General features: G+C 36.6%; 1 protein-coding gene and 1 pseudogene across 1 annotated transcript in view; both read left to right on the forward strand.

The window, feature by feature from the left end:
* Nucleotides 1-14,379, forward strand: part of RRP1 (ribosomal RNA processing 1) — a 60,934-nt gene extending 46,555 nt beyond the window's left edge. The window contains exon 13 of the mRNA XM_069074838.1: nt 1,365-14,379. Coding sequence (XP_068930939.1) covers nt 1,365-2,245 — 881 coding nt within the window. The 3' untranslated portion in view covers nt 2,246-14,379. The remainder of the gene's footprint in view (nt 1-1,364) is intronic.
* LOC138151393 (small ubiquitin-related modifier 3 pseudogene) lies at nt 13,276-14,379 on the forward strand (annotated as a pseudogene).
* Nucleotides 14,380-18,466: the final 4,087 nt, after the last annotated feature.

Raw genomic sequence — 18,466 nt, forward strand, 5'->3', positions numbered from 1 at the left:
TGATGCAGAAATCTTTTTTACCCTATACTATTCCCATGTTCCCTTTTTCCATGCTTTCATCCTATCCAGCTCAGCTCCACTTTTCAGTCTTCCTTTGCCCTCATCTTTTCATTGTGCCTCTGGAACCTCTGTTGGAACTTGCTGTAGTTCAGTGATGCCAAACTCAAGTAGAAATGAAGGCTACTAAACTGTACATATAGGTTCCTATGGGCCATATTGACTTAGTTTTAAAATGTAACATTTCTTTTTTATTTATTTTTAAAATATTTCCCAATTTCATTTTAACCTGATTTGGGCCCATTCAAGACTGTTGTGGGCTGCATAGATCCCAAAGATCTCATGTTTGATACCTCTGTAGTTTATAGCATATTCTTCTTGGAGTCAAGAAGATATGACCTTGAACCCTGTTTCTCATGCTAGTTGTGTAACCATGACCTCTCACATCCTCAGTGCTCCCTTCACCTATAAAATGGAAATAGTGTACTTTTATTATTGACTTTGGCTGTGCAGCACCCATCTTGGAGAGCTGGGTGGTAAGACCTGCCTTCCCTGGAGGCATCCTTCTTCCTTTGTTATTCCTTTTTGTCTAAGCTACTGGCTGCTCCCAGGGCTTGGATGAAAATGGGAGTCAACTACTTTATTCCATCAGATAAGGTGGACAGGACTAGCTTTAGCTTTGTCTTTTGATATACCGTGTTTCCCCGATAATGATTCCTCTAAAATAAGCCCTATTGAGATTGCTACTGTAGTGAAGGTGATCCCCTGCGCTACACGCTACATTATGGTACCCTCTGTATGTACCGTCTCTCCCCTCCCCCCCCCTCCCCGTGAAACGCACTCCGGCCTCCGAGCTGCATCCAATCAGAGCTGCAGCAGTGAGCACGTCATCCTGTTCTTCCCCAGTGATTTGCTTATTGAATAAAGGTACATTTTTTTGTTCACATTTACCTGTTTATTAAAATTGCTGTCAATGTTCATTAAAATAAGCCCTCTGGTGTTTTTCTGTCCAAAAAATTAATAAGACAGTGTCTTATTATCAGGGAAACACGGTACTTTTTTAACTTAAGGAATCTTAAATCCTTGATGTCTGCCCCACAACTGTCCCCTTAAGATTCATGGACCTTTCCATCTGCCCTGCAACCATTGTCTCCCTAATTAGAGTGTGAGTTGTTTGAGAGCAGGAACTGTTTTCTTCTATTCTCCACACTTAGCATAGTGCTTATCACATACTAAATGCTTAATAAATGCTTTTTCATCCAGTCACACCCTCACATAATGATAGGTAGCCAACATATAAATAGTTGTTGATTCATAATGGGATATAACCACTAGATATATTTTTGTCTTCTTGTCATTTTTTACAGGGAAAAAAGATCAAAAGCAGAATATGGAGGCCGCTGTGACTTTTGAGAAAGATAGGTCAAGAGCTATGAAGAGAAAAGGCATGTCTGATACAGCTGTTCCCTTAAGTCCTCAAAACACCAGTTCAAGAAGAACATGTAAAAGAAAAAAGGGTCAAGGACCAGAAGCCATAGAAGTAACAGATGGTCTCCAGGAGCCAAATAAGAAAGATGAAACAGAGACCCAAAAGAATAAAAAAAAGCAAAGATTGACAGACCTTGAAGTGACACCAGCCATTGGCAAAAGCAGGAAAAAAGATGCTTGTGAGAAGATAGAGTACAAGGAACAGCAAACAAAAAACTTGCATGCCACCTGTGAGAAGGCTTATATAGAAACTCCTACTGTGAAAGGATTGCCAGCACATCTTATTTCCCCAAAATCAAAAAGTAATGACATAGGAACCCCAAAATCAGTCACAAAGCAAAGGAAGCAAGTTGTTAATGGAGGCAACCACATTGTTCCCCAGGTAGCCTCAAAGGTTTCTTCAGAAGTGGCTAATCTGAAAGAGTTACAGTTAAGTAGAACCAGTGATCTAGAGTCAGAGTGTCAGGATATAGATACCACTACAGTGATAAAAAAGAAACAAAAGTGGAATGGTAGAAACAGCATTGTTCCTCTCCAGAAAGATAAGGCCAAGTTATCCAAAAGGGAATCAGTAAAGAGTACAGAAAATCCAACAGATTGTGATTTTTTTCCCCCTCCAAAAAGTCGAAACAGGAGTGTTAGTAGATCATCAGGTTCTTTAAAGAGGAAAAGTAAAGGAATTTTTTGGTCTCTAGGACCAAGGATGATTTTCAGATCTCCATGTAGAAGAGTGAAAAGGAACACAAGGAAAGATATTTAATGTTTTCTAAGTGTTAGGACTGGTTCTGGGTGATCTTTGAGGATTCCAACTTCCAAAAAAGAGTAGGTAGAAGTAATGTTTTCCATCACAAGGCAAATAAGCATTCCAGGATGTCATTAAGAAGGAATCACATTTAAAAAAAAATTTTTTTTCAGCAATATAAACTGAGTTGTGGCACAAGAACCAATTCAGAAGCATGGTTTCTTTTTATTTGATAAAGGACCTTGGAAAGAAAATTCATAGTGTTGGAAAAAAAATGTAAAGACCTCTAATGAAAATGACTGTAGAAGGGACCAGACCTTGAAAACACGAATTTTTTAGTTACTTTTTTTTCTTTTTTTAATGTAAATAGTATTTTTTTTCCAATTACATGTAAAGATAGTTTTCAACATTCATTTTTGACAAGATTTTGAATTCCGAATTTTTCTCTGTCCCCAAGACAGCAGGCAATCTGATATGTTACACATGTGCAATTATGTTAAACATTTCCACATTAGTCATGTTGTTGTAAAAGAAGAAACAAAAGAAAAAAAACCAACCCCCAAAAGTGAAAATAGTATGCTTCAGTCTACATTTAGACTTGATCAGTTCTTTCTGAGTCACTTTTTTTTTTTAAATTAATTTGTTTGTTTCCTTCTAGTTTACAGGATTCAATTCCACAATTTCTTGAGTTTCACATTTTGTTCCCCTTCCCCCGATGGTGGCATATAGTATAGGATCTGTAAATACTTCCATATTATACATTAGTCAGGTTATAAAGACGGATTGAATCAGATGGAATGAAAAATGGTAAAGAGGACATAAAACCAAACGAGAAGGAAAAAGATCAGGTATTTTGCTTCCACCTGAATATAAACTCAGTTCTTTCTCTGGATGCACTTATTTCTTTCCAACATGAGTCTTTTGGGATTGACTTATATCACTGAATTGCTGAGAAGAATCCAGTCTATTCAAAGTTGGTCATCACACATACATTGTGTCTGTAATTGTGTACAAATTTCTCCTGGTTCTAGTCTTCGCACTCAGTATCAGTTCGTATAAGCCTCTCCAGGTAAATATGAAGACCGTCTGCTCCTTGTTTCTTATAGCACAATAATATTCCATAACATGCATATACCACAACTTGTTCAGCCATTCCCCAATTGATGGGAACCCCCTTAATTTCCAATTCTTTGCCACCACAAAAAATAAACATTTTTGTACACATGGGTCTTCCTCCCACTTCTATGATCTCTTTGGGATATAACCCTGGGAGTGGTATTGCTGGGTCAAAGGATATGAAAGTATTTATAGCCCTGTGGGCATAATTCCAGATTGCTCTCCAGAAAGGCTGGATCAGTCACAACTCCATCAGCAATGCATTAGTGTTCCAATTTGCCCACATCCTCTCCAGCATTTGTCATTTTCCTGTTTTGTCATCTTAGCCAATCTGACTGGTGAGATGTGGTACCTCAGAGTTGTTTTGATTAGCATTTCTTCATGTGCTTATAGATATCTTTAAATTCTTTCTCTGAAAATTGCCTGTTCATATCCATTGACTGTCAATTGGGGAATGACTTGTATTCTTATATATTTGTCTGTGAGTCACTTTCAAAGATTAAAATTGTATGACTGACCTTGGAAAGCTCTGAGCTTAAAAGTTAGTTTTTCATTCCAGAAAAATGTGGGTGGGTCATGTGAAAAGAGGAAGGGAGCAAATTGGAGAAAATAGTGCAAGGGCCCTGTCATTAGAATTGGAAAAAAATACAAGACACAGGCAGTTAGGTGGTGCATTGGATAGAGCACTGATCTTGGAATCAGGAAGATTCATCCTCCTGATTTCAAAACTGACCTCCAATACTTACTAGCTGTGTTACCCTAGGTGAGTCACAACCCTGTTTGCCTCTGTTCTTCCATCTGTAAAATGAGTTGGAGAAGGAAATGGCAAACCATTCTAGTATCATTGCCAAGAAAACCCTAGATAGTATCACAAAGAGTTGGACACAGCTAGAATGACTCAGCAAAAAGATAGTGTCACATTTAAGACTCCACTTTGATCCTTAATAATAATACGCAATGGAACATGCAGTGGTGGTGATAAGCACCCATGAACATTTTAACAGGACCTCACACTTAAAGCGTGAGGACAGCATATGTAGTTATCATCATAACCCATGTGGTGTTCGTTGTTTTTCTTTTTTTACTATGTCATCACTTTTTGTCCTGTCAATACAATAAAAGAGAAGAGTGAAATGATCTTTGCCCTCAGGGGTGTGTGTGTGTTTAGTTTTACTGTAACAATCTGCTTTCTTAAATAGGACTTAATGGAAAAATGGAGTCCAGTACAATGCTCAAAAAAAGATAGGAACCTAATCAAAACAGCATAATTTAAGTTAAATGATCCCTTAAAGACTAAGCTGGCAAAATTGAGCTGGCTGCAGCTCCAGGCCTCAGGGCTGGAAGCCATGGTAGAAGATGGGTGTGGTACAGAGGAGCCCTCCTCTGCCTAGAGCTGCTACTGTACCAGAAGATACATGGTAAATATTTCACTTCACCTTGAAAAAAAGACCAGATGTTTGCTTGTGGAAGTGAGTGTCAGAAGAGTTGTAGCTTTGTGAGTTATGAAGAAGTGCTGTAATTTTATGTTTTTTGGTTGTTTCTCAGTGAAAATCATAAATAAGCAATCAATTTGCTCTGTTTAAATTGTTTCCTATTGTATCAGAACAAATTTGCACACATGTATATGTGTATATACGTACCTGCATGCATCCCAAAACATAAGGTAATTTTGGGGAAGAAGAGGCTAGTTGACTTGAGGGGGATGGATCAGTCAAGCATTTAAGGACTTAGACACTACCTGAGATCAGGAAAGGTATTTTGTAAAAGAAGGCACTTGAACTGAATCTATGGAAATGGGGTTCTGCAAGGTCAAGAGGATTGAAGGATTGGGGAGTAGCTTGCACGTGGCACCCATAACCTAGACAGGAGATGGACTGGTATATGTGTGGAACACAGTTTTGGCAGGACTGCAGAATACAGGGATGTATAAGGTTGGAGCTAATAGCTTCAAAGGCCAAATTTGAGTCTAGAGGTAATAGGAAGCCACTAGAGTTTCTTCAGCAGGCAGCCGACATTCTTGGAGGAGCTTGTGTTCACATTTGTGCATCTAAGTTGGTAGATGTGTGAGAAAAGAAATGAAGATGGATGTGAGAAATGCAGTAGAAAAGATGATTTCTTAACTGATTAGATATGGGAAGTGAGTGAGAATGAGCAATTGTGGATGACACTGAGATTAGATTGTAAGTCTAGTATTTGAAGGATGGTGGTGCCTCAAAGAAATAGGGAAATTTAGAAGATGAGTGACTTTGGATTGAAAGAAAATTATTTTTCATTTGGGGCATGTTGACTTTGAGGTGTGACACATTGTGAAATGTCCAGTAGTTGGTGGATTTGAACTTAGGGGATAGACTAGGCCCAGATATATATCTAGTAGTCACCTGCATAGGGGTGACAAACCCATAGAAACTTAGGAGGTTACAAAGTGAAGGTATAGTGTGAGAACGTGGCCAAAGACAGCCTTGGAGACATGGGGCATGCTGTAGGTAATGAACAAGTAAAGGATACTGAAACAGGTAGGAGAAATGAGAAGTGGTATGAAAACCCTGAAAGGAAAGTGTCCAGGAAGAAAATGTAGTCAACAATACAAAACACAACGGAGACCAAAGATGAGAATTCAGAAAAGCTATTGGGTTTGGCAGTTAAGAGACTTGGTAACTTTGGAGAGGCTGAGTTGGTTAATGAAGTCTGACGCTAGATTGTATAAGTTAGAAAAGTGAGTGAGATGAACAGCTTGAAGGTCATAGGGTTTAGGGAAGGTTTTCTGAAGGAGAGGGGAGATTTTGGCCTATTTATAAGCAGCAAGGAACTAGTTGGGATGGAAAATGACAACAAGGGGATGACTTGGGGGACAGTCTGCTAATGAAGAACAGAAGGGATTTGATCAAGGGCATATGTGATAAAGTTAACTTTAGTAAGGGAATGGGTTGCCTTTCCATTGGAAACCAGAAGAAAAAGGGATAGTATCAAGGAGTTTTACAGTGTTGAGTGGGTGGGAAGTAATTTTAAAGGTAAGAGGGATTTTAAAGTCAAGACTCTTGTTTCAGTAAAGGATGAGGTCATTTTCTCAGCTGAGTTGGGGGGAGGTGGTAGTATGGGAGGCTTGAGGAGAGACAGTTTGAAGCATCATTGTTAACAAGATTGTTTATCCTTTGTTTTCTTTTTGGAGGACAATTGGGGTTAAGTGGCTTGCCCAAAGTCACATGGTGAGTAATTGTGTCAAGTGTCTGAGGCCAGATTTGAACTCAGGTCCTCCTGACTCCAGGGCTGGTGCTCTATTCACTGAGCCACCTAGCCACCCCACTTTGTTTTCTAAGAGGACCATGATGCCATGATATGCAAGTGAGTTGGATTTAAGTGAGGAAGGCTGTACAAAGTCACCAGCCTCATTTTCTCCTTCAGAGCCGTCCGGGTCCAATGGCAAGCTATAGATCAGGACGGCTAGAAATGACCCTGGATGCAGTGGGAGACCTTGGCCTTTTTAAGCTAAGGTCTTTCCCAGGTCTCAGTTGACTGAGGCAGCACCCATTCATTGGTTAAGTTAGGTAAGAAATCAGGCAGAGAATGACCTCTTTTCAATGGTGTATCTGAGGTGGAGTGGAGGAGTAGATCGTGGGAGTTAGGTACAATTGAGATACTAGGAAATTAGAATATTTGAGGCAGCATCAATTTATTTAAGTCACCTAATATGATGGCCAGTTCATCTGAATTGTGTGATAAATTTGGCTAGAGTCAACCTCAAAGGAGAGGTTGCAGCGGTGGTAACAGGTCTATTCTGAAGTGGTAATGAGGAACAAGGAGTGTCCATACTTTTCTTCCAGGTTCAGCATGTTAAGTGTTATGAGAAGATGCAACCAGTATCTAGATTGATGAAAGCCATTCATAAGAAATCCCTCTCCTTTCCTATTTCTCATCTTACTTCATTGAGATGCTTTCTGCCACTACCTGCTTCACAAGTCTCATTTCTCCCTCCATATGTACAAGTGATTTCATTCCATCCCATCACCTCTAGAATATTTCCCCACCTATCACTCTTGCTCTCTCCGTGAACTTCAATCTATCTCTTGTCTACTGGATGCTTTTCTGCTGTCCATAATTATGTCCATGTCTCCCCTATCTTCGTCCCTCACTTGATCCTGTGATCAACTAATTCTATATCTCTCCTTTTGTGGAAGACTATCTCAAATAGGTGATTCTGCTTCCTTTACTCTCACTATCTTTTAATTCTTTGCACTCTGTTTTCTGACTTCATCATTCAACAGAAATTACTCTTTCTGAAGTTAGTAGTAATCTTTTAATTGTCAAATCTAAGGGCCTTATTTCAATCCTCATCCTATTTGCATACTTGAACACTGTCAATCACTCTTCTTGATGCTATCTCCTCTCTGGGTTTTCATGACACTGCTCTCTTCTGGTCCTCATCCTCCCTGTCTGCTACTTTTCTGTCTCCTTTACTAAAACTGTACATATTACTTTCTGACCTGGGCCCTGTTCTTGCTCTACACTGTTTCACTTGGTGATAACAGTTCCCATGGTTTCAGTGATTACTCTCAGATTTACTTGTGCAGACCTAACCTCTTCAGACCTACATTCTGGAATCTACAATTGCCTGTTATAGGAACTCAGCATATCCAAAACTGAACTCTTATCTTTCCTCCAGACCCTGCCCTTTCCCTAACTTTCCTAATACTGTATTTTAAAAATTCATGGGTTTTTTTTTTTTAGGTACACATTCTCTCTCCTCCCTCCCCCCTCAACTCCAATCCTTGCCATGAAAAAGCAAGAAAAACAAAACCCATTACAAACATGTATAGTCAAACAAAAACAAATTTCTGCATTGGCCATGTCCCAAAAATAAAACAAAAAATAAGCTTTAGTCCACATTGAGTCCGTCACCTATTTGGAGATTGATAGCATGCTTCATTATAGGTCCTTTGGAATTATGGTTCATCATGTTACTCAAAGTTGCTAAGTGTTTCAAAGTTGATTATCTTTTCATATAAAGTATTTGTTGTATCAATTTTTCTGGTTCTCTGCATTTCGCTGCTTCATTTCATACAAGTCTTAGTTCTTTTGGGGGTATAGACCCAGTAGCAGTATAACTGGGTTGAAGGGTATATACCCATTTCCTTAGCTTTTTGGTGTATTTCCAAATTACAGAGTGTTGGACCACTTCATATCACCACCAGCAGTGCATTAAAATATCTGGTTTTGCATAGCCAGTCTAACATTTGTCATTTTTCTTTTTTTGTCAGATTTACTTGTCTGTCTACCTCAGTTATTCTAATTTACATTTATGAGTTATCTAGAGCTTTTTTTTTTTTTTTTAAGCAATTGGGGTTAAGTAACTTGCTCAAGGTTACACGGCCAGGTGTTTCTGGGTGGGTGCTAAGCGTCTGAGCCCGGGATTCGATCTCCAGGTCTTCTCAACCCTGGAGCCAGTGCTCTTACTTGCTGTGCTACCTGGCCGCCCCTAGAGCTTTCTTTTTTAATATGGCTATTAATAGGTTGGATTTCTTCCCCTAAAAACTGTCTATTCGTATCACTTGACTATCTGTCAATTGGGGGATGACTTTTATAAATTTTAATCTATTTCTCTATGTATTATAGATATGAGATCTTAGAAAAAATTGATTTTGCTTATGCACTCATTTTTTAATTATGTGATAAAATTGCCTGTGAACTTTGTCTCTTGCCTGCTCATGAGTTCTTCCTCTAACCATAGATCTGACAGTTTCTTCCATGCCTCTCTAATTTGTTTATGATGTCACACTTTATAAATAAATTGTGTACCTTTTTGAAGCTTATCATGGTATACAGTATGAGATCTTGGTCTATAGTCAGTTTCTACCAGACTGCTTACCAGTTTTCCCAACAGTTTTTGTCAAATATGGGTTATTTATGCCCCACAGGCTCAAAACTATATACCTACCCTTTGACCTAGTGATACTACTATTAGATCTGTATCCCAGATTTTTTTTTTTAAAGGAAAAGGACCTATATATTAAAGAATATTTAAGGTAGCTATTTTTGTGGTGGCAAAGAATTGGAAATTGAAGGGATGCCCATCAATTGGGGAGTGGCTGAACAAGTTGTAACACATGATTGTGATGGAATACTGGTGTTATAAGAAATGACAAACACTAGGGCGGCTAGGTGGCTCTGGGAATAGAGTACCCGCCTTGGAGTCAGGAGGACCTGAGACTGACCTCAGACACTTAACACAAAAACTAGCCATATGACCTTGGGCAAGTCATTTAACCCCAATTGCCCTGCAAAAGAAAGAAAGAAATGACAAGCAGGATGATTTCAGAAAAATCTGGGACAGCATGAACTGATGTGAAGTGAACAGAACCTGGTGACTATTGTACACAGTAACAACTGTGAATGACTTAATCATTCTCAGCAACATAGTGATCCAAGACAATTCCAAAGGATTTATGATGAAAAATGTAAGCACCTCCAGAGAAAGAACTGATGGAGTCTGAATGCAGATTGAAGCAAACTTTTGAAAAATTTTCTTTCTCTTTTTCTGTTTTTCTCAATTTCATGTAAACATTTTTTAACAGATTTTTTAAAATTTTGAGTTCTAAATTCTTTCTCTTCCCCCTTCTTGAGAAGGCAAGCAATTTGAGGTAAGTTATACATGTACAATCATGTAGTACATTTTTAAATTACCTGTGTTGCAAAAGAAAACACTTGGTCTGTGTTTTCTTTTGCAACATAGCTAATATGGAAATATGTTTTGCAAGACTGTATATGTATGTATGATCTATATGAAATTGCTTGCCTTCTCAAGGAAAGGGGTGGGGAGGAAGGAAGAGAATTTTTAACACAAAAATGTATTTATTTATTTATTTTTGCCTTTTTGGAGGGCAATTGGGGTTAAGTAACTTGCCCAAGGTTACACAGCTAGTTTTTTTGTGTGGGTGTTAAGTGTCTGAGGCCAGAACCGAACTCGGGTCCTCCTAACTCCGGGGCCGGTGTTTTACTCACTGCGCCACATAGCCACCCCCACAAAAATTTTTTTAAATGAATGTTAAAATTGTTTTTACGTGTGACTGGAAAAAAATGCAATATAATGTGGTTTTTTTTTTTAATAGTGAGTTCTTGCCCCCAAAGGAGCTGGGATCTTTTCTAGGTAGTTGTGCTTATTGGTTCCTGTATATTGTCTACACAATCTATTCCATTTATGAGCCTTTCTCTTACCTAGTACCGAATCATTTTGATTATTGTAGTATGGTTTGAGATCCGATACAGCTAGGCTCCCTTCTCACTTTTTTCCCCATTAATTACTTTGATATTCTTGAACTTTTATAACTTCAGAAGAATTTTGTTACTATTTTTCTAGCTCTGTAAAGAAATCCTTTGATTATTTTCATTGATCTGACATTGTTGGCATGGTATGACATTGGTATGATTTGTATTCATAGTTTCATTGGTATGACATTGACTAAGTAAATTAATTTAAGAAGTATTGTCAGTTTTGTTACATTGGCTTGGTCTTCCATGAGCAATTTAATATTTCTGCAATTATTTAGATCTGTATTTAAAAGTATTTTGTAATTGTGTGCATATGGTTTCTATGTGTGTGTTGGTAGGTAAATTCCCAGGTACTTATACCATCTGTAGATATTTTAAATGGAATTTTTCTGTCTTCCTGCTGGATTTTGTTGGTAATGCTGTGTACAGAAATATTGATGATTTGGGGTGGCTAGGTGGCACAGTGAATAGAGCAGACACTGACACACTAGCTATGTGACTTTGGGCAAATCACTTAACCCCAATTGCCCTGCAAAAAGAAAAAAAGAAATATTGATGATTTGTGTGGGTTTATTTATATCCTGTAACATTGCCAAAATTAATTGTTTCATTTTTTTTAGCTTGACACTAGCGTTAAGTAAACCATCATATTCTCTGCAAAAATTGATAGTTTTGTTTGCTCCTTGTCAGTGCTTATTCCCTTAATTTCTTTCTTGTCTTATTAATATAGCTAACATTTCTAGCACCATGTCAAATAATAGTGGTGATAATGGACATCTTTTGCTTTACCCTTAATTCTATTGGAAAGTCCTGGCTTACTGCTGTTAAAGATAATGCTAAATCTGGGTTTTAAATAGGTGATACTTAATATATTAAGGAAAGCTCTTTTTATTCCTATGCTTTCTAGTGTTTTTAATAGGATATATATTGCATCTTGTAAAAAGCTTTTTTGTATCTATTAATAAAATCATGATTTTTGTTTTTGTTGTTAAACAAAATGTTCAGTTATGTTTACATTTTTCTCAATCTTGAACCAACTTTGCCTTCCTGATAGAAATCCAGCTTGTGGATTTTGTAATCTCTGTGATTATTTGCTACTGTCTCCTTGCTAATATTTTATTTAAAATTTTTGCCTTAGTATTCATTAGGGATATCGGCCTATGCAGGTAATTTTCTCTATTTTGAGTCTCCCTGGTTTAGGTATCAAGACCTAATTTTTTTTCCCAAACACTTTAGAAATCATTGCTTTTAAAATGTTTGCTGGAAGTTGCTTATAAATTCATCTAGCTAGATTTTTTCCCCCCTTTGGAGGTTGATTTATAACTTGTTTAATTTCTTTTTCTAAGATAAAGTTTTTAAAATATTCTATTTCCTGCTCTGTTTATCTGGGAAATTTATGTTTTTGTTCATCCATTTCATATCAATTGTTAGTTTTATTGGCATATAACTGGACAAAATAGCTCCCAATGATTTCTATCATTTCTTCTTCATTGGTTGTGAATTCACTTTTCTTTTTCAGAATTTTGTGATGCTAATGCTGATGTAATTTGGATTTATTCTTTAAAAAAAAATCAAGGGTGGCTAGGTGGCGAAGTGAATAGAGCACTGGCCCTGGAATCAGGAGGACCTGAGTTCAAATCTGGCCTCAGACACTTGCCACACTTACTAACCATGTGACTTTGGGCAAGTCACTTAACCTCAACTGCCCTCCAAAAAAAGCAAAAAATAAAAATAAAATAAAATAAAATCAAGTTAACATCATGATACCTTATCTATTTTATTTTTTTAAGCACTGCCTACTTTTATGTATTAACTCAGTTTATTGTTTTTGTTTCCAGTTTTGATAATCTCTCCATGATTTTCAGGATTTCTACTTTGTTGTTTAATTGGTGTTTCTAAATTTCTTGGTTTTCTGATTTTTGTAGTTATATGGGCCAATTCATTGATCTGTTCTTTCTCATTTTTATTGATGAAGGTGTTTAGATATAAATTTTCTCTTATATAATGCTTTTTTTTTTTTAAAGCAATTGGGGTTAAATAACTTGCTCAAGGTTACATGGCCAGTTATTTCTGGGTGTGGTGCTGAGTATCTGAGCCCGGATTTGATCCAGGTCATCCCAACACTGGAGCCGGTGCTCTTACTCGCTGTGCTACCTGGCCTCCCCATAATGCTTTGACTGAATCCCAAAAGGTTTGTCACATTGTCTCATTGCTATCATCTTTAATGTTTAATTGTTAGTTTAATTATTGTTTCTATGATTTATTCTTTGACCATCTATTTAGGATTTAGTCATTTATTTAATTTTTAATCTTTTAAATAGGTCTTTTATTGACTATCCGTTCTATTGCATTGTGGTCAATAAAAGATTCAATTAATATTTCTGCTTTTCCACATTTGTTTTTGAGGTATTTTTGCCCTTATACAAGGTCAATTTTTGTGAAAGTGTCATGCACAGCTTACAGATTTTTATACACCTTTCTGTTTTAATGTAATATTTTCTAGTCTGTCATATCTAACTTTTCTGAAATTCTTTTTAGGTCACTTTTTACTTTTTGGTTTTGGGTTTTTTTTTTAATGTATCTAAGTCTGAAAGGAGTAAATTGAGGCTCCCTCTATTATAGTTTTACTTTCTATTTTCCCCTGTAACTCACTTTTTCCTTTAAGAATTTAGATGCTGCTCTTCCTTCTCTTCCTCCTCCTCTTCATCCTCCTCCTCCTCCACCTCCTCCTTCTTCTCCTCATCTTCCTCACCATCACCACCATCATCTTCCTTCTCCTCCTGCTCCTACCACTGCTGCATCTCCCTCCATTCCCTTGGAGCAGACCATCCTGGTGCCTCTTTTGTGAAGTGGCGGCTGAGGAGACCCCTGGACTCGCCATGGCCAACGAAAAGCCGAAGGAAGGAGTCAAGACTGAAAATGACCACATTAATTTGAAGGTGGCAGGGCAAGATGGTTCGGTGGTGCAATTTAAGATTAAGAGGCACACACTGCTTAGTAAAGTAATGAAAGCCTATTGTAAATGACAGGGTTTGTCAATGAGGCAGATCAGATTCCGATTTGATGGGCAACCAGTCAGTGAAACAGACACACCTGCACAGTTGGAAATGGAGGATGAAGATACAATTGATGTATTCCAGCAGCAGACAGGAGGCGCTTACTAAAAAGAGAATCTACAACTCTACTTCAGAACTGTGCTCCCAAGGAAAACAATACATTCACAATTAGAAAACCAAGATTTGGTTCATCCACATCCTGACTACTGCAATATAGTTTTCTCTCTTCTTTGATTTCCTTCCCCATTCCTTTATTGTACATAAAGTAACTGGTGTATGTGCAGAGGCATAATACATATTTTTTTTTAACTAAATGGCCAATGGTATGTTTTGATCAACATCAAATGGAGATGGGGAGGGGAAAAAACAAACTGGTTCTGTGAAAATATCCCTTTTCTCCATTAGTGGCATGCTCAATTTTTATCTTTATATTCCAGTAAGTTATTTTGCTCTCACTGTTTAACAACAAAAAAACCACACACAAAAAATCCTTGCATACCTTGTTTGATTGGATAATTTCAATGTTTTTCTTTTATCATTGTAAAACCAAGGACAATTTTATAACTTTTTTGTATGTAGCTGTTACATGTAGGGCAATCTCTGTCTCTCAGTAGGGATAAATTACTATAAAGAAATTGATCCTAGATAGTCTTCCCTTCAAGTCAAACATCTTGTTGTTTAAATAAACTTCTTGTTTAAAATTAAAAAAAAAAAAAAGAATTTAGATGCTATTGCATATATATTTAGCATTGATATTAATTCATTATTTCTGGTAATTTTTTAAAAACAAAATGTAGTTTTCTTCTTTATCTCTTTTAATTGGGATTGTTTTTGCTATTTATTTGTCTGAAATCATGATAGCTACTTTGCCTTTTTTACCTCAGCTGAAGCATGATAAATTAGAGTGGTTTTCCTAAAGTGCAGGTCCAACCATGTCTCAATAAACTCCAGTGCTTCCTGTCATATCCAGGAGCAAATACAAAATCCTCTGTTTGGTGTTCAAAATCTTTCATAACCTAGCCCCCTCCTGTACTCTTTGATCCAACTCTTTACTGTTCAGTGAACAAGGCATTCTATCACTTAGCCCTGGACATTTGTATTTCCTATACCAGAAATGTTCTTCCTCCTTTCTTTCATTCATTTATTTATTGCTTTTTGGAGGGGGGAAGGCAAAGCAGTTGGGGTTAAGTTTCTTGCCCAAGATCACATGGCTAGTAAGTGTTAAAGTGTCAGATTTGAGGTCAGATTTGAACTCAGAACCTCCTGACTCCAGGACCAGTGCTCTGTTCACTGTGCCACCTAGCCACTCCTCATTTCTGACTATTGGCTTTCCTGGATTCTTTAAGCTCCAACTAAAATCTCCTTTTCTACAATAGAGGTATCAAAATCATTTCCACATATGACTAGAACTGGATTAAAATTGGAAAAAGTTAAACAAAATAACCCATGATACAACAATGTTAATTTGTAGTTTTCTAAGTCAATATACAGCCCATAGTTACTTTCTGTTTTCTTTTTGTTCTACAGAAAGCCTTTCCCAATCTATCTTAATTGGTGCCTTTCCTCTTTTCATTATTTCCTATTTATTTTATATATAACTTGTTTGTGAGTATTTGTTTGCTTGTTGCCTCCCTCAGTAGATGGTGAGGTCCTGGAGAAAATGGACTGGGGTTTTTTTGCCTCTTTTTGTATCCTCAGTTCTTCCTTAGCACAGTGCCTGACACATAGGAGGGACTTAAGAAATGATTATTGACTTACTGACTCTGACTGTCTTTCTGTTTCAAGTGTATTTCTCATTACCCGGATAATACTGGATTTTGACTTCATTTGTTTCTTTTGTTTTCTCAGTTTTGTTACTATATAACTGCATAAGTGTTCTGATTATTTTTATTTCTTCTGAGTTTTTTCTGATTTCACCTTGTTTTGTTATTTTATCGATTTGATTTTCTACCTTTTAAAAAATCAGATTAGCTAAAACTATCAATTTTTCTTTCCGAGGACCATCTTTTAGTTTTATTTATTATTTTTAAGGGTTTTTTTTTGGTCTGGACTTGGTGTTTTTTGTTTGTTTGTATTTTTTGCTTTTCAGAGTGGGGGTAGGTAGGGCAATTGGGGTTAAGTGACTTACCTGAGGTCACATGACTAGTTTTTTTTGTGTTGTGTCTGAGGCTGGATCTGAACCCAGGTCCTCCTGACTCCAGGGCCAGTGCTCTATTTACTGCACCACCTAGCTCCCCTATTTTTATGTTTTTTTTTTGTTTCCAAATTATCTAATTTTTAATATTTCCTTTTTTGTGTTTATTTTAGGTATGTTTACTTATTAACTTTCTAATTGTTAAATTACTGTTTAGTTCATTAATTCTTTCTTTTTCTATTTTGTTAACATTTTTAGGGATATAATTTTCCCTTTAGCACTACATTAGCTTCACCCCAGAAATTTTGGTATGCTTCATCATTGTCATTTCCTTTTACTAATTATTAGTTGTTTCTTTTTCTTTTTTTTTAAATTTATTTTAAACTTAAATACAAAACAAGAAAAGGGAGAGAAAAAGAAAATTTCCATATCACGAAAACCTATGTTTTCTTGAAATCTTACACATCGTTTTCAGAGCAACCCAGCTTTTCTGTGCTCTCTTCTAGGTTTTCTTTTGTTCTCTGCTGTGCACTTTTTATTTTGTTTTTTCTCCCGACCCCTCAAGAAGGCTACAATTAAACATATGTGTGTGTAGATATACATATATACATACACATACATAAATTCACATACACATATATGTAAGACCATAATCTGCATATTTCTATTTGTCTATTCTTTCTCTGGAGGTGGATGGCATCTTCCTTCATAGATCCAAATTTTTCTAAATCAACCAGCTCATCATTTCTCATATCACAGCTGTGTTCTATCACAATCATATTCCACAGCTTGTTTAGAAGTTCCCATTGAAGAGTATCTATTATTTTAGTCAATCTGGTACATGTAAGATGCTGTTTCAAAGTTATTTTAATTTATATTTCTCTATTCAATAATGATTTAGAACATTTTTTCATGTGGTTACATATAGTCTTAATTTCTTCATCAAAAAACTGCCTGTTTATATCCTTTGACCATTCATCAATTGGGGTATGAGTTATTTTATACTGTTTAGTTATTTTATGTGGTCTATAACAATATTGAATAATGTTGGTGGCACATAGTATAGTTTCCCTATTTTTCTTAATTAAATCTCTTTTAACTGTAACTTTGTCTAAAATCATGACTACTACCCCTGCCCTTTATACCTAAATTCTACTCCAGCCCCTTATTTTACCACTATGTGTATCTCTTATTTGTATTGTTTCCTGAAAGTGACATATTGTAGAATTCAGATTTTTAATCTATTCTGCTGTCAGTTTCCATTTTATAGATATATCCCATTCACATTCTAAGTTAAAATTACTTGTATATTTCCCTTCATCCTATTTTTTTTCTCACTATCTTTGCCCTATCCTTCCTCACTGGTTTGATTTGTTTCTACCCTCTAGCTTGTCCTATTCCTTAATTGATCTGTCCCTTATTACCCCTCCCCTCATCCTCCACCTTAATCTACCTGTTTCCCCTTTGTCCCCTCTCCCTCCTGATTCTTAATCTACACATTTTTCTAAAAGTCCCTCCCTTATCCTCTCCTCTAACCCATTTCCCATGAGAATAGTGTTCCAGCACTACCAGCCCCCTACTCCCACTAGCTTCTGTATCAGTTCTTCCTTTTGTGCCTCATTTGAATGATTGCATTACTCCTTTTTATCTCCCGTATGCAATTTTATTTTTAAAAATCATCCCATCTCCCGTGTAACCTTGAGCAAGTTACTTAACCCCAATTGCTTAGGGGCAGCCAGGTGGCTCAGTGAGTAAGAGCACCAGCTCCAGTGTCGGGATGACCTGGATCAAATCCAGCCTCAGATACTCAGCACCACACCCAGAAATAACTGGCCGTGTAACCTTGAGCAAGTTACTTAACCCAGATTGCTTAAAAAAAAAAAATCATCCCATCTTATACAAATCAGCCTGGACCTTTCTTTCAAACCACCCAAATAATGGCAGTCAAAAGAGTACTGATAACATTTTCACATATAAGAAGTAAACCTTATTGAGTCCCTTATAATTGGCACTTAATGTTTGCCTTATATTTCTCCTTGATCTTATGTGTCAAAATTTCCATTAAATTCCACTCTTTTTTGTCACAAATACCTGAAAGTCATTCAATTCATTAAAAGCCCTTTTTTTTCCATTCAGGATTATATTTAACTTTGCTGGGTAAATTACTGTTGACTGCAATCCCAGCTCTTTTGCTCCACAAAATATAGTGTTCCAAGACCTACAGTCATTCAACATAAACGTTACTAGATCTTGTTTAATCCTGATTGTAGCTCTGTGATATTTAATTTTTTTTCTTTTTGCTTGGCAATATTTTCTTCTTAACCTGGGAACTTTGAAACTTAGCTTCAATATATTCCTGTAAGTTTTCCTCCTGGGAAATCCACTCTTTCAGGTAGATTTTTTCTATTTTCTATTTCTGCTTTTCCTTTTTGTTCTAGAATTTCAGGGCAATTTTCTTTAATAATATCTTGTAATATTGTATCAAGATTCTTTTTTTGATCATATCTTTCAGGTAGTCCAACAATTCTTTTATTGTCTCTCCTTGATCTTTTTCCCAGATCGATTGTTTTTCTGAAGAGATGTTTCACATTTTCTTCTATTTTTTCATTCTTTTGATTTTGTTTTATCATTTCTTGGTGTCTTATGACATTGTTGGCTTCCCCTTACCCAGTT

This window comes from Petaurus breviceps, unplaced genomic scaffold (genome assembly GCF_028583685.1).
Source record: "Petaurus breviceps papuanus isolate PSGF00001 unplaced genomic scaffold, PetGlider_PUasm1.0 90897, whole genome shotgun sequence".
Lineage (NCBI taxonomy): Eukaryota > Metazoa > Chordata > Mammalia > Diprotodontia > Petauridae > Petaurus > Petaurus breviceps.